Here is a 21,762-nt window from a genome sequence, read left to right as displayed (position 1 = left end):
TACTTAAACAGTTAAACCGGTCTGACACAAGCTGGACATAAAACCATTGTTTTCTGTCAACCGGTAAGACGTAAAGTAGAAATTATGTGGTTGGGCGGCGTCTTCTGTGAAACTGGACCATCTGGCTTTGAGCTTGTCTTTTATTATTTAATTTTGATTAAATATGTTCAAAGCAATATGGAGAGATGTTTGTTTGTAGATGGAAACAAAGAAAGTGAGGCTAGTACTACCAACTGGTAATTGATAATCAAATTGATTAGACTTTTGTGGCAAATAATATAAAACAAGCTCCTTTGATATTTCATTTAATCTCGTAATTCTGGACAACGTTAAGTCTAGCCCTAGGCTAGGGGGTACTGCTTAGTTTGAGTATAGAAGTACAGTACCAAAGCTTACAGGCTTACCTTGTAATTGTGTGTATATAAAATTTGATTCATTCACACAACATTAAAATTTGTGAATTTATTAACAGGCCCTTCAATATTATTCATAATCCACGGACATTACTGCAGCTTTATTTTTCAGGTACATTATATCATAAAAACCAGTGAATGGTTAAAAATTGTCCGTAGAAGGGGCATCGTCAAGTAATGTGGTGATAGTAAGACAAAAGTATTTGTTCTCAAAATGTAAGGTATCATAACTTATTCGTCTAAAGTAAGACTATAATGGTAAATTAAAGCTACAGATTATACACTGTAAACGTCGATTGTTTCATGTGCCATTGCGCACACATGGCTGATGAGCGAGGGAGGGATGAGGAGGGCATCCCCAGGTTCAACAGCAATAGTTCCCTTGCCAGTAATCAACACTACTCTAACAGCAGTCAGTCCCCTGCTGTTATCTAACAGTACCTGCCCTGACTTAACCCCACGTCCTAGTGAACTAACACTGTACCCTACTCCTCGGTGCAGCATGATATGGATCCCTGCTAGTTTCTCTACTCTTATTGGTTGGAATATATCATATGACCAGTTCAAGTAGCAGTAAGTATCGAGAACAGTCCTCTCAGTGCAGGCGTCTATCTCACGGTCCCTTGAAAGCAACTTGCCTTTACCTCTGTACAGCATTTTAACTACCTTCTTTACCTCATTATCATCACTGTAGTGAGTCAGTATCTCCTCCCTGATCACCTTAGCATTGTCCTCCTCCCCCAGCTTTATTAAGCACTCCAAATGTACAAGGTACTGATGGAGCCAGTGTTGCTCCCCTGGGATTGTGAAAGGTTCCTCAGAGAGCACAAGATCGCTGTCTGCTAAATCAGCCCACTCTACACAAGACTTCACGTGACCTAGAGCGTGGGAAATATTCGATAAGATCAGGTAGTTACCAGTGTTAAAATCAGTTTCATCTGTTTTCATGCCATTTTGAGAAGATTTTAGACTGTCAACAGCCACCGCTTCGTTCAGTTCCCGAACACATTCCATCAGATCCGAGTAAGACGGAAGCTTGGGGACGTGAATAACAAACTCTGCCATGACATCCAGATCATACTCCAACTCCAAGCTGTCCACCACTTCAGCTACATTAGGCCAATCATAGATAAACCTCTCAACAATTTTAAACCTATCAACAGGGGACTGAATGACCGATTCCACTGTCTCGTCGAAAGGATACCGGCAATCAGCGAGTAGGAACTCCAGGAAGAAATCTAGTTCTCCTTCAAGGTCGGGATGCCTTTCTTTAATGTCTATCAGTTTAAGGATAAGTTCTCTTTCAGTGCTGGCGAGATACCAGATGTTCGTCAAACGATTATCTCGCGTTATGAATTCGTCAGGGTAAGTAAACGCACCTACAAGCTGAGGGGGGTTGAAGAGAAGGAGTCCTAGGAATACTACTAAACTCCCCATTTTTACAATCCTAAAGAAAATAAACGTGTTAAAGATAGAATGGGCAAGGCCAAGGGCTGGAACATGAATTCTATGTAATGGTAAAATAGTTACGATGAGCAAGGAGATAATACGAATTACATTTACAATGAGCAAAGAAATTTAAAAATTTTGCAAAACTGGGAAGAGAAATACGGAAATACGTACAACGTAGAACTACACAGGCTTGCGCCATGCATTCTAAATTAAAATATGAGTAGTACAATACGGATGGACAATGTCCATTGGACATAGTCCCACCCATAAGAGACAATATTGAGTAGCTGAATGGTAGATCACTAACAATATCTAGTTCTAATTTTATGACGTCATTACCCTTAAACCGCTACATGAGTACAATGTAGTTGTACATATACCCAATATTTGAAACGTGACCCTTACACAGAGTAAGTTACTTTATCATATTTGATAATTGATCTCACTAAATCACTTGCCAAGGATTTTTACTTTCTACAGAATCAAAAACGGCTCTGGGCGGTAGCGTGCTAAATTACTCAACACTCGAACTTGGAGATTTTTCTAAAAGGGTCATCAACAGTTAAAACCAACTGAAATCGACTAATTTTTTCGATGCTGATTCTGAAACATCCCCACGTCATATACTTAGGACAGAATAATAATTTGTGTTGTGATCATCCGACGGATTTCAATTTTTACATAGTTGGATTTCATTTTCGATTAAGATTTCTCCGTAATCGTCATTTTATTCTTATTTGTAACACTATTCATTTTGATCATGAGGACTGTATTGATGAATCTCAAATTTCTCAATCAGTATAATATTAATAATGTGTTTAGATATTGGCAATTTTACCGACTATCTTAATTTGCAACTCCAATCTATTTATTAGTTTGTCAGAATGCGAGAGAACCAAAAATATTTGTATTTCAATAATACGAAAATCGTTCGATAAGAAATTTGGGTACACAATAATGAATCTAATCGTTAACTGTACATCAAAAATGTTATTGTTTTCCATGAGATCTTCCAAAATGTCAAAAAAAACCAATGCAATGAAAACGTCTCTGATTTGCCTCATTTGGAGCCAAAACACGCAAACCTAAGACCTAAGTGAAAGTCGGCCGCCATTCTTTTTTTTCTGTTCTGTTTCTTTTGTTGGATCATTTGCTTCCTTTTCTCCGCCTTTTCGCTTTCTGACATCCCCTTGTTTGAGTTGATCTTGTTCATACTGGTATTCCCTGCGTGGGCTGATGTCTCCTCAACAATACAAAGAAGGACAAGAGCCAGTACACCAAACATCAGAGTTAGTTTCATTTTCAGCTGGGTGGAACGTAAAACATTATCAAATTGATTTTCATCTGTATTTAAATTGTAAACTTGGAGCCGCGAAAGTGAACCTGCAAATAAACCAAGAACCGAACCTCTACAAAAGTTTAACACAGTCAATGAATTTTGTTGTTCGACTGATTACAGGTTTAATGACTTCATTGACAAACAAGTTGATTTATCTCACCATTGAAACGAAATCGCAGCCAAATCTCTAGGCCGGTACTACACTACCAGGTTACTAGTCGTTTGTCATAATATAAAGTGTGGTATGTGGTAGATATTCATATAGCGTACTATACAAACTAGATATATAAAACGAAGTACGAGTTACCACGATAGTCTTTTATCTCTCCACTAAGTCTACAATTCTGCTAATTAACAATTGAGTCTGAGGTCAATCAAATGTTCATACTCATAGATAATAGATATGGATTATAGAGATTACATTCACACATAGTTGGACAGCATGAGACAAGTGGAAAACAAACACTCGAATATGTTTCAAGCTCGTAAAGGATCGTTGCTTGAGATCGGAGATTTCAAAACTCTAGTTCGACAGTCGAAGTTCTCTTGTCGAACTTAAGTACGTGTCGAACTTTAGTCCAGGTAGCGCACTTTAGTTCGACAGAGTCAAACCTTCGGGTTTGTCGAACTACAGTACGTGTCGAACTAGAGTGCGTGTACCGATAAAGCATGCTAATCGTGACACTGACACCAATCTGATCCGGTTAAAAAGCTTTCCTTGCTCTTTTACATTGTCAGTGAAATCAGTCCCATCACTTTGGCAATAATTGGTCATACAAAATGATGGCGACATACTGATTCCAGATCATTGAATAACCGTTTAAATGCTCAATGGTTTTAGATATAAGCCACAAAATAGTTTCATTTAACAATGCAGTCGGGAAGTTTCTGGTACATTATATTTATATAGCCATTGAAGAACGACGGAGTCCCTAATCTTACAGATATGATCCAATCTTGTCCTATTTGCTGATCTGATAAGTGTATATATGACGTTTAACTAAAGGAGTAGCATTGTACTAACTACTAAAGCAAAGTTAAAAGGGAGTGATCAATTGAAGTCTTTTTTAAATAGACTCCGTTTATTTAATTAGAATGCCATTGGTCCCCAAGAAAAAACGGACACACGATTCTAAGATAAAGCCTGTATCATGAGGAGAAGATGATAGCTTTTTATGGATCTTGTTTAAAAATACCCAAAAAAGTTCCCAAAAATTTGTGTGCCAAAACTTTAAGCTCAATAAATTTGAGTACCACAAATTTGGGTAGGAGATTTGGAGTTATCTATTTGCCGTAAATATAATTTTCCATTAATTTAATTTATTTGCCAAATTTTTGGGAACTAAGGCACTAAGGTATTAAGGTATGTCTCATCCTCTTAAGTGATTTGGAACATTTTTATTTTGTATAGAGATTAGTCTAAATTGGTAGAAGATTAGAACCGCTCATCAGATTCAATAACAAATAAAAGATGAAAAGGTAACTTCAAAAATTGAAATAAAGTGTTTCAAAAACAAAGTTTAAACGAAGTTGAAACGTAAAGGAAAATAAATGTCCAACAGGTGCTATTATCTCACCTTGACTCTCAAGACAGCTTTGCAATGTTCAGAGGTTTTATATTTCTTACTCAGTACTCACACTAAATACATGCTATTTAACTGTATCTTGCGGTTTATCTTTGTTTGAAACTGTAATGATACGTTCAATCTATTCGCTTAATCTCACTTTAAAAGAACTATTTAATGTAAGAACTTTACAAATTCTAACTGCATTGACAATAAAAACTTCTAAAAACGCGTACAAAAACAGATCGGTATATATTAGTGGCTGCTTATGCAGTAATACTGCACTATTGTAGCATTGTAGGTTACTTTATTACAGAACATATCCAGTGTCACAGTCACTGAGTCACAATGTATGCTATCTGATTAATCTCTAAACAGTAAGGTTAGTAAATGCTCCTTAATCTTTAACCCAGCGCCTCATCAAATATGTGGGTGCGCTCTAATGCATTTCATAATCTATCAAGATATAGGTTATGTTTCGTAATCAATAAAATATAGTGAAAGGTAGATGACGTAACAGCGGTAGTCTACGCACTTCCATTAGTGTCAAACTCAACAACAGGTGAGCTAAACTCGACGACTTGGTCTGTGTCGCTGAACGTAACACTCCGCGCACTCGGAGGTCGGGAGTTGGAGCTTGCAGCCCGGGAACTCGCTGCACTAGTAGGTCTCGAGCTTGCACTTGTCGGACGTGATGTACTTCTTTCTGTCTTCGTCGGCTTTGTCTCTAAAAATGCGAACAATCAATAAAAATATTTGAATTTTGAGAGTTTTTGTAAAATATTTATAATCTGACCATCTTTTTTATTTTAATTCAGCAGTAGAAAAGATAAGACATATTCTTATCAGGATGTACCGTGATTTGACGTTACAGCGTCTTTATCCACATGTCCAGACTTTTTAATATCCGACAACTTTTTATCGTTGCTACCTAAACTGTTCTCTTTCTTCGCTCGGCTGTAAAATATAATAATTAATGATTTGTGTATACATGACATGAGACGGACTTAACTTTAAATTTAATGAATATCTTGAAAGCATGTACGTGGCCTAAAGGTTGAGACAACTACACCATATGTCTTTGGTTGAGGTAACAATTACACCAGAGATTAGGGGTGAAGCTATAGTTGTAGTTTTTAAGGTCAAACCATGTCACAGGTGTGTTAGAGTCAACTTGTCTATTTGATAACTAAATTTTAAACCGGGCGTTAGTTAATTTATTTTAGAGCATGCTCTTACGCAATGTTAATTCTGAAGAGAATAGATAATGAATATTTATCAACATTTAACGTTCCTACCCAAAAGATTACGTCACAATAAGAGACGTACGAACATAATACGAGTACTATCTAATTATTTTTGAGAAACTTAATTACTTATTGTCTGTATGACGAATGGGTTGCTGTAGCCTCCAAAGGAGTGCTCAAATTACGTGTATGAACATTTTACAAATATTTGGCATTGTCAATCGTCATGTTATTATCATGAAACAGATTGTTTGCCAATTAAATTGAACAGTATCAATTGTTAGCATTAGTTAGATATTTTTAGTAACCCCCTATTGATACAAACAAACAATACTAATTATAAGATCAAATTATTACGACATTAGCTTTTGTCAATTGTGAACGAAGAAAATATGAGATAACCACGGTTGTTGATATTGTAAGTTTCTCTTATAATTGAAGTAGACGTTAAATCCAAGAAACTGTAATAAATTACAGACCTAGAAGAGAGATTACTGGGAGCTGTAGAGGGTCTGTCAGGTGTTGTCTTCTGGTCGCTCTGTCCTTGTAGACACTTCTGAGAGTGGTGCAGGAACTTGGACAAGGTCGGATCTGTAGGCTGCGGAGCTGGAATTGGAATGAATTTTAATTATAGTCGCTTATCTGGAGAAAGTATAAATTAGTGCGAAAGGAAGGTGTAAACATTTAGGAGCTGGAGTGACATTGTCCTGTCGTTTTACTTTTACTTTAATCGATATGGTACGTGATATTTAGATATGGACGGATCATTATTTAGAAAGTTGGAGCAATAAAAGTTAAGTAAAGTTAAGTAAAATGTATGACATCATTTATTACATCATTACACATGTCTACAAAAAATCATCGCACTATTTGAAAAAAATATATAATAAATATTTCCCCACCAACATAATTTATTCATCAAATACAATATTTAAAACAATTTATCAAAAACATTATCATATTTTAAAAACCTAATCAAACTTCCCAGTGGAATAAAGATTTATAAAACGCCTCTTTGCTACATAAGGATGAAATAAAACACGATGGTTAAATCATAAAACACATTAAGAAAACCTTTAAATTTGAGTGTTGCATCTACAATCTACATTTAGCATCTACAATCTACATGTAGCTAAGGAAACTCACTTGGTACAGTAAGTCGAGCAGGTAGTTGAAGCTCTTCACCACACCTACCACAGTTCGGGATACCACCCCACAAGGAAGACGTGGGAGTCGCCCTCAGACTCTCGGCCATGTCTGCGATCCTGAAATTTAATAATATTGTGACTTGTGTTTTAATTTAACAAGCTGACGCCTGACACAGTAGTCATGTTTGTTGGTGCCAGTTGTAAGTTGAACCACATGGTTAAAATGTGTAGTTACGCGCGCGTGGTAACTAATAAAAGTTGACCGCGCGTTACGTAAATGTGCTGCTGAGACGCGAAAAATTACACCGAACTTATACATTATACTACTTTACTACACAAATCGCTGACGCTGATCCCAATTTCCAATTTATTTCACCATCCCAAAGTTTAACCAGAAACTGACAATTGTTTAGATTTTCAATACCATAGAACTGTTTTAAGAATTGTAGAATTGTCGCCGCTCCAACACAATAATGAATTGAGCGACATTAAATCGTGCTGCATGAACAATTGCGGGATACTTTTATCTAACTTTAACACTATATTTTTATGCTCGTAGCATGATCACTCGGTACAAATTCACCGCCGAAAGCCATAACTTTTTAATCTTTTCATAGTGATACTTGACATAAAACACAAAGTTTTCACGCTAGAGGTTACTTTGTGCGTTAGAATTTATAAGGAAAACGGGCGAGGCGAATTGAAAATAAATCACTATTAAATTTTCTTAACTTCGTTCCGCTTTTGTTCTACACAATCAATTAATAGTGTCGGCAGTATCACAAATGACTATGCTTGTCTCACATGTACGCCAAAAATGACTTAATAATCAAAATAACACAAAATAATAGCGCTGCTATTACATTTCCAACATGATTTAATTTAGCAACATACGGCAATCCTGTACTGGACACAAGACTCTATTCACGGCTATTTTAAAAACTTTGCAAGCAAGATTTCACTAACGTCAAGTGCCAGACTGCTATTGTTTTATAAGTTAGTTGACAATGTGACACGAACATAACTATGACTACAGCCAATAGCATCGCGATCAAGTTAATTTAAAACTTTTATGTATTCTATAACGTCGACAAATTGTGGCAGCTCTGGCTTTTAAAACAATTACAGTTCAAGATCTCTTCTCCGTTTACGTGTAACTTATGTGAGATGACGTTTTAACATATTATGTTGTTTGCGCAGCATGCATAAGCTTGATAAGTGAGCCAATGTGTAGACTGTAGAAGTTAATTCAAATCTCATTTCAAAAAGGAGAATGACTATAATATTATACTACGTAACATATTATACTACTTAACTTGGGAATCAACAGTAGGAATTCAAATATTACTAAAGAATACGTCCACGTTCAGCATCTACTTATCTACTAAGAATGTAATAACATTTTTTAACATAGAAAATTTGTAAACTTCTATGATGATTATAAAATATTCTGAATGTATAAAACATACTATTTTACATACTTGGAGTCGTGGAAATTGCGTCCCAGTTCGTCAAGCTGTTTCGGAGATAGAGGTAGTTCGGTGGGGAGCGTGTTTCCGAACCCGTCAACTAACGTTTCGCCTGAGAGAAAGTCTTGATTTCATTGATATGATTTATGGGAGAGGTTTGTTTTTTAAACGAGACAGCCCTTATTTAGAAACACGGGGGTGGGGGAAGGTTGCAAACCAAATTTCGTGAAAGAATGGTGTTAAACATTTAATAAGTTAAGTCCACATCATTGAAATTATTTTCAAACAATTTCCTAACTAAATATCCTCACTATATAACTTCTGGTAAAATGAAGACTGTATGAATGGTAAGATGATAAAGTTTTAAAAATAAACTGCAGTGTTTAATGGCTTGTTAATATTTGTTAGTAATAACATTTAAAAATGTAAGTCTCGCGGGATAAACTTAATAAGCAATACTAAATCTTGGTATGAGTTAGATTATTTGAGACTTACCAAATGCCATGTTTTTGACTCGAGTGACGACCCTGCCCATACAAATAGCCCTGTGTTCGAAACTGAAGAGCAACGCTGACGACAACTCTCTCTTCAGCCAATCCATCAACAATATCTGAAATTTAATAGAGTTACAGTGGGATTACTACTATGAAGTAATCAGTACAGACAAGTATTACCATGATTGTAATTTAGGGGACCACATGTACAGCATATAACAAATGTATTGTATTTTTTTTTATCTAGACACTTATTTTACTTCGGAGTATTCCAACAGCCATATTGTTACACAAGTGCAACCAGCCAATTACAGGAAGCCGAAGGATTTGTTTTTAGCCAGTGACGGTTAAGGTAGTGTGTACCATACTTTCTTTATACATTGTATAAATTATACATTATAGAATTCAGAATATTACATGTAAAAGCTGCTGAACTTTATCTTTCAGTAGATTTTAACAGATCAAACAAATTTGTTTCAGAAAAATTCGTTTGATAATAACAAAGTAAGAGCACGCCTCAAAGCAATTCAAATTCTCATTTAGTTGGCAGAAACACATTTTTAAACACATGTTTGTAATATTCCGTCACATTTACACGTGCTGTAATACCGGCACGTGAAATATTTGTCTGCTAAGCTAGACAGCACAAGTGACATGCCTCCTGTAACACTGGGAGGTAGATTAATTGACTCACTAGACAACATAAACACACATACCAGTATATATATAACATAATATAACACAATGTATAACTTAATATATAACATTACACTGGTTCAGAGCTAGATAATCAGGTACATTTTCTGATATTACAACAACATTTTACAAACAGGTTTCCTTTAAATTAGGAAAGAAAAACAGAGACTGTAGAATAAGGGGGAATGTACTAAGTAACAAGAGTTAACGATAAGTTAACAAGAGTTAACGATGAGTTAACAAGTGTTAACGATTATAGTTAACGAATACTTACAGAGTTTTGCGGAGTGCTCTCCTTGGCGCTGTTAATCCTGCTAACTGACTTGTTTACCCCTCTGTTCTGATCTTTCTGAAATGTTTGTTGTGTCGTTAAACAAGAAGATTCTATTTTGATTTAATTAAATCAATTACGTAATTGCATGCTTTCCTCTTATTTATTCGTTCGGATAAAATAATAAATACAATTAAACACTAGAGTCCAAGATACTATCGTCCATACACGTCCAATATTCAAATAATCCTCGCATTCTAACATATTTGGGTTTCTAGAACTGACATCAAATTTCAGTTCTTCATGGACTATTCAGGACAACAACAATGGTTTGATAATTTGGGAGGAATTCATGCCCATCGGTAATTGTAATTCAATCCATTTTCTATATTTAATCGGGAACATCCCCTAATCCAGCTTCACTACTAGCTTACTAGCTACTCAGATGTACTGGACAGCTGATGAGAGAATATTGTAACTATTCTCGAAACCTCGCCATTATGCTAGGTTTATGTAAATATTTGATAAATAGGAGTATTAAGGCCACATTTCAAAAAAATAACGAACACCCGGACATTACATCAGATTATATCATGCTCAATCTAAGATACATTTACGTTCCATTGTAACACGATAACATAATTCCTCGTGTTTCCATGGTAACCATCACTTGTGATATTATGTTGCTAAGGCACTCTGACAACAGCTCTGACTCTATTAATTCAGTTCATCAGCTAATGTTCATGGTAATTTGTAAAATAGTTCCATGGAAACCAATGCAGAGTTCAACATATTTCGAATACTTAATATGAATCTAGTGCTTTACTTTAACAAAGAGGATCGTTTTCTTAATGACTGCACAATAAAGACTAATGATTTTATAGACAGTGAAAATAGTAAATGACATCAGGGGATGTTCTTATGTTCTAGGAGCTACGTTACCATGACAACGTACCCCAACAGGTTTCGGAGAATCGTCCAGAAATAGCACAGGTGTCTGGTCTGCTATGTCCGTGAGGGCTGTAACCGGCCTAAAATAAGGAGATTTACAAGGAGAGGTGAGATTGCTGTTTCTCAAATACTAACTAAGAGGTACAATGAGTATCATAATCATCATGAATACATCAAATACACTGCTATACTGTAACATTATAACACTGTAACACTGTAACACTGTAACACTGTAACACTGTAACACTGTAACACTGTAACACTGTAACACTGTAACACTGTAACACTGTAACACTCTAACACTGACCTGTTTAGGACGATAGGAGTGTCGTCACCAATGGAGTCAGGAATGTCAGTCCCCTCTGGTTCTCTTATCAACACTATTGGCACGTGGTTTGCTATAGCTGTACGTAGCTAGGGTGTAGATTAAAGGTACAGGGGGAACAGTTTGACAGTATGAGAAATAGCAGGTATTTAAGAGATAGCGTTTTAATATCCCAGTAAATTGAATCTCACAGAAAAGTAGAGAGAGAAGTTACAGAGAGGTCACTAACCTGGTGTACGCAGAAAGAGTCAGCAAGAGATGAGTCTGTCAGCACGAATATCATTACATTACAGCTCATCACTAGATCCTCTTCTGTTTGGAATCCTGGGAGAGTTCGTGTCAGATGAGGACAATGAGGACAATAAGGACAATGAGGACATGACTATTTTAACTCAGCTAATTAAACGCCACGAATTTTCTATCACGCTCATGTAATAAACAGTGTGTTTTTTCCTATGCTTGTTGCCATTCTGTGTAGCATGTGTGCTATTGTGTGCTGTCATTCTTTAATAACTCACACAATAACGTCGAATCATCTTGTTTATTTGAGTAAGAAAATGAAACAAATCCTAGTGTTTGAAAACTGACCAGGATAGCGTGGTAGAGGTGGATCTGTCTGAACCTTGAAGTGTTGAGCCAGCTCCCGGGTTATAAAGTCTGTGTTGGTCCACTGTGTCTCACACACCTCACCCGATACGTACACTTCTATCTTAGCTGGAATGTTTTGGGATTAATATATCTGATTACTGAATAATGAGGCTCACTGTTTAAACTGGGTATGGATCCTAGCCGAGGAAGAGGACCTGATCAAGTGGTCGATCCATGAACAGACTTTTATATTGGAATGAGTTAATCTTAATTTAATGTTGAAAACTTTCTTAAATGTAGTAGGTAAGTTTGTCCAACATAAAACATCGAATCACATGTTGAAAACACCTTAAACCACGTCCTTGCTCTGTTTTAAAATTAAACGTTTGTAAATGGGTATGCAGTTTTGATACAAACAGTTATTAGTTGTACACTGCTCCATGCTGAAGACTGAGTTTGTTTTAACTTTAACGGATCAGTCATGAGTCTAATGCACTTGTTTCTAAGTGGACATCAGCCCCCGCTCTTAATTAATGACATATTTCTAATGATGAAGTCAGCTGGCCCACTAAAACTTTTACTAATATTGTCTGCCGTGTGTCATATGCTGGTGAAGTTTCTGGTCAGTTCAGTTTTATGAAAAGGAGAGCCCAGACAAAACAATTTAATTTAAAAAAAGTTGTATCACAATGAACCTAAAAAGAAACATTGTAACGTCTTTCCGTTCTATTCTTACTGTCGAAATAAAAATATGTCTAGTAAGTAGGCATATTTTTCATTTCCATTTGTCAAATGGTTCAAAATGTTCAAAACAATTTTCTCCTTTTGGATTTGTAAAGAAAAGTAGGAAAAACTATAATTGTGAATGACCCTCGTATAGGTTATAATTACAAAACAATCTTCTCTCCTAAGGAGGGTTCCCCAGTCAGTGAAGGAAAGGAAAGAATAATTGGAATTAAGTGCATAAAAGAAGTCTTTGTTACTAGGTTCTCCTATTTAAACTACTAGTTTAGCAGCATGAACACAATAGTAATGTCATTATACTTTTCATCTACCTGTACTTGTTTGTACTCTAGAAACTTTTCTTCTTAGGCTCCTTGTGGTATGATGTAAGATATTACAGACCTTTGATGGTGATAGCATGATAGGATAATATCACGACTGTAGAATTGACAGCTGTACAATTGATTATACGTCTCCCTTTTTATGATTTAGTAGGCCGAGACTCGATTCTAATATTTCTTCTTATGACTGTTTTTAGAGCTTCTTAATTCTTTATCTTCTATTTGCAGGTAACTAATAATATGGTTCATACTAAAGTTATCATCTTCTTTGGGTAATTATTTTGGCTACTGCCGTTGTGGTTTATTTATATTTTATATTTTAGATTTTAGAGCTTTTAATCAGTCTCAATTTATGGTTACTTGAACACAATTGATAGAGTCGTATAATAAGCCTTCAAATATAATAATACTTCCATTAATTCATTAAATAGATACCTTCGGAGATAAGGTTCATATATTGAGAGTCTTTTTATATTTCCGATTTGAATTGAACTTGTAGCTTATTTGAGAGCTACGTCGAATTGTAACTTGTTGCTATCGCAACTAAAATTCAGATATAGTCGGGCAGTGTTGTTGCCGTTAGGACGCATCGAAACACGGCTTCTAGATCGCCGATGCGTGGCCTCGTTAATGCTCAATTGAAACTAATCAACACGGAACTATGTACCCTAGATCATTTGAAGGTCCGTATATTTTGAAAGTTTTTCCGGACTAATGACCAACACCCTGGATCATTTGAGTAGACCCGTTATCGGTGTTTTATATTTTGAAAGTTTCACTGGACTAATGACCAAAGTCACTGTAGCTGTGCCTCTAAGAGTTTTACGGGTTAATTCAATTAACTGTTTCAATCCGTAAAATAAATTTGACTTGGAGGTATACTAAAACTTTGAGTTCTCAAGAGAAATGGATTCGACAAATTCAGCCAAATGAACGGAACTTTAGCAAAGAACCACCTATAATTAAAGAGTCTTGTTGGTCCGAGAGGCCAACAATTAATTATTGATTAAGTTAGCTATTGTTTAACCTTAATGTTGGGTTTGGGTGATTTTTATCCAAAATCTCTATACGCGAAGAAAGAGCAGCCGATAGCATATCGACGATATATCGACGATTATGTAACCAAAGTTTAACGAAATACGTCCCTTAGCTTGAGAATATATTCTTTCATTACAATACTTCCAGGTGTTTATTGGCTGTTTGCCAATCCTTGGGTAATGCTGACTGTTCGGACGAGGGATCAACCGAGGCTTGCATGGTAATTCAGATCAATTAGTTTTACAAAACTTGAATCATATTCCATTTTTCAATGCAGTGCGTTAAACTTGTAACCGCCTCGACAATACAAATTACAGTTTATCACAGCTCTATATCCGATTGTAACGTCTTAACTGTAACAGCGTTACAGTGTAACGCCTCTTTCTTCAGTACCTGGTTGAACAATTCGACCTCTGTTCTCCAAACTCTCTGATGTACCAGAGTATGGTAAAGAATTGTCGTCTAGCATGTGATCACTGTGAGGAAGAAGGAGAAGAGGAAGAAGACTGGGTCAGTGCTTTGCTTACAATAAAATGATTGGAATGTCAGAAATTCATAATTTTGTGTTTCGCACCTAATCCACCTCAAGGGAGCGTTTTTGTTTGTCAAAAGCCTTTTTTAAGTGAACTTATTAAATTTTTTCTGTAGGACAACGACAATGATACAGAAGGTAAAACTGATGGAAGTCAAAACGACGACCCAGGTAAATATTTGTAGAACACGTGTCTAAACTTGCATTCGCAGAAGTTGCTGCCTGTTATATTTAAATAATAAACTGCTCTTCCACAGCTCCAACAATGTATTTCTTCTCAGGATGTGAAGATTCTCTTTCCAATGATGCTAACCCTGATCCAACCCTGAACTGTCTGACTTTCCAATACTTGTGCGCGGATTCCTCAGCTATTGGAGACCGTATCGCTGCAAACTGTCCTGTCACGTGTGGTACTTGTGAGTTTGATGATGATCCAGGTATGTAGAGTTAAATCAAGCAACATTTTGTTAAAGCCACTATTGTTTGCAATGTACTCAGTAAATCATGGTTAATGTTGCATAGATTTGAGAGCATTGTTTTCTTTATCACTCATATTGTACTCATTAAATTAATTAACTACAATTTCCCATTAGAAGCTAATAATACTCCATTTTCCATAGTTTGTGAGGACTTGCTGACCTCCCCCAAGTCTCCGGACCCCACTATTAACTGTCAGACCTTTAAAAAGTACTGTGAAATGACAGGGAAAGTTGCTGAGAGAGTACAGGCAGAGTGTCGACTGACTTGTGGATTCTGTTAACTATCCTTTTCCTCTACAGTCTACTTTCTTTACGTTTTAATTAAGAACTTGGAGCACAAACAGTTGTTAAATATATTTGTTCGAATCGATTAGCTTTGTTGTTATGCAGTTAGAATCGTTATCTTAAGAAGCATTAGAGCATTTTTCATTGTATTCTGGAATTACCGTCAGATTCTGAAAAAATTTTAACATTTCCAAATTAGTATCCTGTAGAAATTTTGCAAACTAATATCGCGTAAAGTAACAAGCAGCAATACAATTTCAGATAAATCTACTGGGAAATACACCATGACCAAATAAAATGTGTCCTAATATACTAGAATTACATAGTATAAAGTGAGTAAGAGCCAAATACTCACATGGGGAAAGAAGAGAGTAACTAGAAGGAGCACGTCTAGCGTGAGGAGATTGTAATATCCTTTCTACTGCTTTCTCTTGTTCTGAGTTCACCTTATCCTGAAGCACATGTTTTAAGGCTTAATGTTATAAACTAATTACAACACTACAAATCTATTACATTTATTGAGTATTATGAAACGCGATGGAAATATTTTAAGCGGGTAATATCCTGTCCAAACCCAGGATACATAACATGAAGACTTTGTTGTAACTTGTATGAAAAGCATGAATACACTGACTGATAGTTTGAACATTTCCGAGAATTAAATAAGTCTTAAAGCTCTTGAAAATTGAGAATTGAGCGAATTTAAGATAATTTGATAAATTATGTAGACATGAAGTTGAGTGACACACAGACCTGATATTGTTCTGACATGTAGAGACGGAAATACATCAGTTCAGGTTCATCAATCAAATTCGGAAGTTGCCTGAAAGTAATAAGCTAAATAACTAGCATACGGTAACACCTAGATAGTCAACAGCCTAATCAAGAAGACTGAAATTACTCTGTAAAACGTAGAGTAACTCACTGAACAAGATGGACAAACTTCCGTAACATAGCATCGTGACGAGATATCCAAGCGACAGCGTTCATGAACGTGTTTGGGACCTGGGATGTGAGAACGTCAAGAATAGTGATCGATGTATCTGATTAAAGTAGCCTCATCAGTTGAAACTAATGGTTACTCTGGTTATTTTGGTTACATTGGTTACTTTTGTTACTTTGCCTGAGAAATTCTCAAGAATTTGGCACCATTTTACCTCGTCGCTGCTGGCTGAGAATTTTGGCGTCCGTCGGAGGTTAGCAGAGCCACAGCGGGATGGAAATCTTACCATCGGCCTAGAACTTCTGATGTTATCTAACTGCGTCATGAGCTTCTAATGAATATGGAAATGTCAATATTGACCATCATCAAGGCCCTAAGAGGCTTCAGTTGCTCTATAGGAGTTAAATAGATTGACAAATTAAAATAATTGATCATCATTATTATCTATCTGTATCTACAATGCTCAAAAATGTCACGATTATGACTACTAGAAGTAACATACAAATTGAATTGAAATGAATAGTAAAGTGAACAACTATGAAAAACTGTTCAGCTTTCTCAGTCCTCACCCTATTCAATAAAAATTGTAGGTTTTTACTTTTCAGTTTTCAAATTTATTCCTACCTTACTCGGGATTATTACGACGGGTTTATTAACGACCGGTTAAAATATGGTTCGGGAAAAATATGGCGAAATTGCTCAAAACCCACCACATTTTCCCGGTCGCCATTTTACCGGTGTCCAACCTTTCAATTTTAGATTCAAAAATTTTGTCTCAGATGTAAATTTCCTTATTAGAGATAAGTAAGTTTAGAAATTTTCGCATTGCTAAAACTTGTGAAACAAGTCGAATTATCAATAATTGTTGAAAGTAGACAGAAATAATGACTCGTGGTTAATCAAACTAGATAGAAAATAATTTTTAACATTTGAAGCGTAACAACCAGATCGATATTAAGATAAAGGGAGAGCTGTTTAGTCTTCCAATAAGTTGTAATCATCTTCGTTATCTTCATCTGGATCATCCCTTTCATCAGTTTTAATTAATTCAAGTTTTAATTTAACTGTTACTTTTACTTTGAGTCCTATTTCATTATGTAGAGATAGTCAATACCTAAGAAATTAAAAATTGGCCTATTTAAATCAAATTTGACAATAAGGATATATGACAAGAATTGGGCAAAAAGGTGAATTTTTGCAATTTTAGCCAAATGAAGTCGAAAAACCTACAACAAGTGTCCCAATAGTCTTCTTTAGTGAATATAAGACAACGATTAAAATATGAGCACCCATACCCCTTGGGAACCCTAAAAGCTGAGTAGGCGGGTTTATTAACGACCGGTGAAAATGTGGTTCGGGAAAAATATGGCGAAATTACCCTAAACCCACCACTTTATCCCGGTCATAATAATCCCGAGTAAGGTATATTACATTTGTGAAATCAATGATATATGATTTGTGACATCAAATGTATGTAATATTAATTGGTTTAATAGCATTACTCAATACTCATACTCTAAACGCACGTGATGCCAATGATATTATGTACATACTATTTAATAAATAATGCTAATGATAAATACTTTTTCGTTTAATTTCTAAAATGTACTGTTCAACAGGTACACAGAGAACGTTTTGCCTCCATTATGTAACAGTGCAACTAATGATAAGGAAAGATTAGTACTAGGATTGCTGATTCTCATGGGGGTATGGTCTATTCTATGGTTATTACTTTATTAAATCTGCACTCTGCAGCACGCTATTTGTCTAGAGCCACGGTTTTATTTTTGCTTTTTCTTATCCTTTGCAGTTGTTAATACGTTCAATTCTGAAGGTCTATTGAGGGTTGAAGATCATTCTGAGCAATGACTGAGATATTTAAAAAATTGCTTCTTGTTCTTTCCTTGGTTTGTCTCACATTTTCTGTGGCAAGCTTAAAACAAAGACCTAGATTCAAGAAACTAGTAAGCAATGTATGTGACAACAAGGGAAAATACATACTATCCAACAATCGTAAAACTTGGGTGTTAGCTTTAGAAGCATGCGAAAAAGCAGGTCTCCAGTTGGCTAAAGTGAGAAGCGAAACAGAAGTGGAGGAGATGGCGGCTGCAATTGAATATTTCCTTGGTCCAAGAGATGAATCATTGAAACAGTTTGACAACAGGAACTGGATCTGGTTAGGAGGGAATGATCTACTGTTAGAAGGTAATTGGGAATGGCTGGACAGAACACCTGTAAATGACTGGGATGTTCCATGGACTAAGAAGGCAGGGAAGGACAATTCTAAACATGTTGGGGGACTAGATGGCCAGAATGCCCTTGCATTCTCCAAATGGGGAAAATTTGACGATTCCTATCATAACGACAAAAGAAAGAAAAGACCATTTGCTTGTCAATGTCCAGAGACCTAATTCCAATGAGAGAAGATTCACGTTCTTACGTAAACTAAGAACGAAACCAGCAAAAATATTGCATGTACTTTTAACCATTTTATCATTAAAAACCAATATACAGTATGCAGTAGTCAATTGTTGTATGTGTGTAAAAGTTACTAATGCATAATGCATAATGAAATTTAGCCTTATATCTGTATTTCATTGATCATGATCATAATTAAATAAAGCGCATAATCAATACATATAATACTAGGCTTACAGTCACAATATTCGCAGGCATGCTGATTATTGCCTACTATGAGTCAATATATACATTTTCAAATTTCCAGTTGTCCTCATTTTATAGTCGCAGGTGGTGAGGTCTCTCTCTCGGTGTGTGACAGTTTGTGAATAGCAAGACTGCTCGATCTATTCGATTTAAAATCACACAAACTGCAAGAATAAGGTTCATCTCTGGTGTGTGTCCGTTTGTGCCGACCAAGATTGCTTGATGTGTTTGATTTAAAATCACACAAACTGCATGAATAAGGTTTCTCCTCAGTGTGTGTTCGTTTGTGAGTAGCAAGACTGCTCGATGTCTTCGATTTAAAATCGCACAAACTGCATGAATAAGGTTTCTCTCCGGTGTGTGTCCGTTTGTGAGTAGTAAGACCACTCAACGTCTTCGATTTATAATCACACAAATTGCATGAATATGGTTTCTCTCCTGTATGTGTCCGCTTGTGAGTAGCAAGATTGCTTGATTGAACTGATTTATAACCACACAAACTGCATGAATAAGGTTTCTCTCCAGTGTGTGTCCGTTTGTGAATAACGAGACTACTTGATGTCTTCGATTTATAATCACACAAACTGCAAGAATAAAGTTTATCTTGGGTGTGTGTCTGATTGTGAGTAGAAAGATTGCTCGATGCATTCGATTTAAAATCACACAAACTGTAGGAAAACAAGTGTCGTTTGTTAGCAAGCTTGGCAGACTTTTTAGCAGACGGAGTGGTTTCTCCAATAGTGTCACCCACATTGCCACAATCAAGCTCGGTAGGTGTAGGAACAGATGAGGACTTTCCTGTAGCAGACCTTGTGTCCGATGGTGTGAGCGGAAGATTGCAGTTATCACACCGAAATTCTTTGCAATCCAAAGGTTCATCATTATTCAGGACACCACAGAAAATATTGACATCTTCCATTTTTACAACTTTGCCGTTTGCGACTTGGTTTTTAAAGTGTTCTGAATTAAATTCAACATAATCAACCGGTATGCTTTCAAGATCAGCCTTCAGATTGTTATTTTTGGCATCCTCCTCACATTTACAAGTGCATAATAATGATGACCAGGTTGAATTAGTGCTTACTTGCTGGTCGTGATCGTCTGTCATTTTTTCTTTGATATCAACCTCCTCAAACTTTCTCGTTTTTGAACTGCCATTCCTGATTGAAAGTATCAAATGAACTTCGTGTGTGTTTTGGCAGGTTATAAACGAAACCTACAATGTACAAAAACAAACAGTGCAGTGCAGACAAACTTTTTCTGAGACAAAGATAATTTTTTAAATTATAGTTGAAATAGTGTATGCAATGTAATCTGAATTAATATAATCAAAAATTCACAAAGTATAATATTTATATTAATTAAAAACTGCAATGGTTTCGTGAGTTTATCAAAAAAGCAATAATTTAAAAATAATAATTGTAGGTCTATAATTTAGCTAATGACTAAGAATCGCGCCAAGTTGGATTGTCATTCGGCGGAATAACAGGCTGAGCGCCGCCCAGTAATAAATATAATAACCATTAACGCCTAACTCAGCTAAACTCACTTGTAACCTGGCACGCCAATCTTTGTGCACGGCGCTCTTTTGAAGATTCAATTCCTGCACAGGAAGCTAGGCTGGAAGGATAAAGTAACATAAGCAATATAAATGATAAATAAACAATAAACTAGCAAGCTGCATCATTGGTAATTTATCAGTTAGATGCGCATGCCGCTCGGCCGCGGTTATAGTTTGATTAGTTTTGTTTACCTGGGGACCCCAGGCTAATATGTTCATAAACATATAAAGGCAATTATGTTCATAAAAGAATAAAGATTTGGCGGAATGACATGCTGAGCGCCGCCCAGTAACGTTCTGTAGGTTGATAACTTAACAAAACTTACTGGGCGGCGCTCAGCCTGTCATTCCGTTACCTGGGGACCTCAGGCTATTATGTTTATAAACATATGAATATATACGAATAGAGATTAGGCGGAATGACAGGCTGAGCGCGGCCCAGTAAGTCATTCCGCCGAATCTTTATTATGAACATAATAGCCTGGGGTCCCCAGGTAAAACAAAACACGCGCCGCGCGTTGAGTTACCTGGGGACTCCAGGCCAGGCTATTATATTTATGTTCATAGTTTAATTGCAGACCATGTCAATTCTTCGCAGCTCGGCCCGGCGAGGCCCATGCCTGATGCCATGCAAGTTAAGTAGCGCTAGCGCATTTCGTCGATCTAACGATGGTTTGGTTGCGAGAAGCATTTATATTAGATGCGCGGCCCAGTAACAAGTAATAAAGCATCGCGCTACAGGTCCCACAGGTTCATATGTCATAGTCATCACCGAATAGAGATTCGGCGGAATGACAGGCTGAGCGCGGCCCAGTAACCTTGTCCATTGTTATTGGACTGACACGGGGCGCGCTACTTCTAAGAAATTTAGACGAGTACCATTAAACGCATCCGTCAACTGTGAAGGATTGACATCGTCAATACACCATTTGCTTTGCGAGTGATACAGATTGCTCTAACCAGAGCCCTCTCGCTTGCAGTAGCGCGTCACGCAGTACGCGTAGGCACATGGCTATGTGAATGATACAGACAGGCAAGACTTCCTTTACCTGGGGACCCCAGGTTATTATATTTATGTTCATAATCATATGAATAGAGATTTGGCGGAATGAAAGGCTGAGCGCCGCCCATGGGCGCCCAGTAAGACCTCATCACTTCAAGATTGTGTCAGACAATTCGTACTTGGCCGTATTCTATCTTAAATTTTAATTCAAAATATTACACAGAGAAAAGTGCGA

At 36.5% G+C, this 21,762-nt stretch overlaps 2 protein-coding genes across 2 annotated transcripts; one reads left to right on the top strand and one right to left on the bottom strand.

The window, feature by feature from the left end:
* Positions 1–4,653: 4,653 nt before the first annotated feature.
* On the bottom strand, positions 4,654–16,639 carry LOC134819280 (uncharacterized). The gene is made up of 15 exons (XM_063829126.1): positions 16,514–16,639; positions 16,282–16,361; positions 16,110–16,179; positions 15,712–15,808; positions 11,959–12,084; positions 11,600–11,694; positions 11,353–11,459; positions 11,050–11,125; positions 10,098–10,172; positions 9,129–9,243; positions 8,646–8,745; positions 7,163–7,281; positions 6,496–6,622; positions 5,626–5,726; positions 4,654–5,496 (listed from the first exon to the last, which is right to left on the bottom strand). The coding sequence occupies exons 1-15, from the start codon at positions 16,622–16,624 to the stop codon at positions 5,297–5,299; spliced, it is 1,599 nt and encodes a 532-aa protein (XP_063685196.1). The 5' UTR covers positions 16,625–16,639; the 3' UTR covers positions 4,654–5,296.
* Positions 13,248–15,485, top strand: LOC134819281 (uncharacterized). Its single transcript, XM_063829127.1, has 6 exons — positions 13,248–13,294; positions 14,208–14,280; positions 14,451–14,570; positions 14,709–14,763; positions 14,874–15,029; positions 15,213–15,485. The coding sequence occupies exons 1-6, from the start codon at positions 13,263–13,265 to the stop codon at positions 15,350–15,352; spliced, it is 576 nt and encodes a 191-aa protein (XP_063685197.1). The 5' UTR covers positions 13,248–13,262; the 3' UTR covers positions 15,353–15,485.
* Positions 16,640–21,762: the final 5,123 nt, after the last annotated feature.

This window comes from Bolinopsis microptera, chromosome 8, assembly GCF_026151205.1.
Source record: "Bolinopsis microptera isolate Bmic1 chromosome 8, MBARI_Bmic_1.0, whole genome shotgun sequence".
NCBI lineage: Eukaryota > Metazoa > Ctenophora > Tentaculata > Lobata > Bolinopsidae > Bolinopsis > Bolinopsis microptera.
The sequence above is the reverse complement of the archived record's forward strand: the minus strand, read 5'-3'. Positions and strand labels throughout refer to the sequence as shown.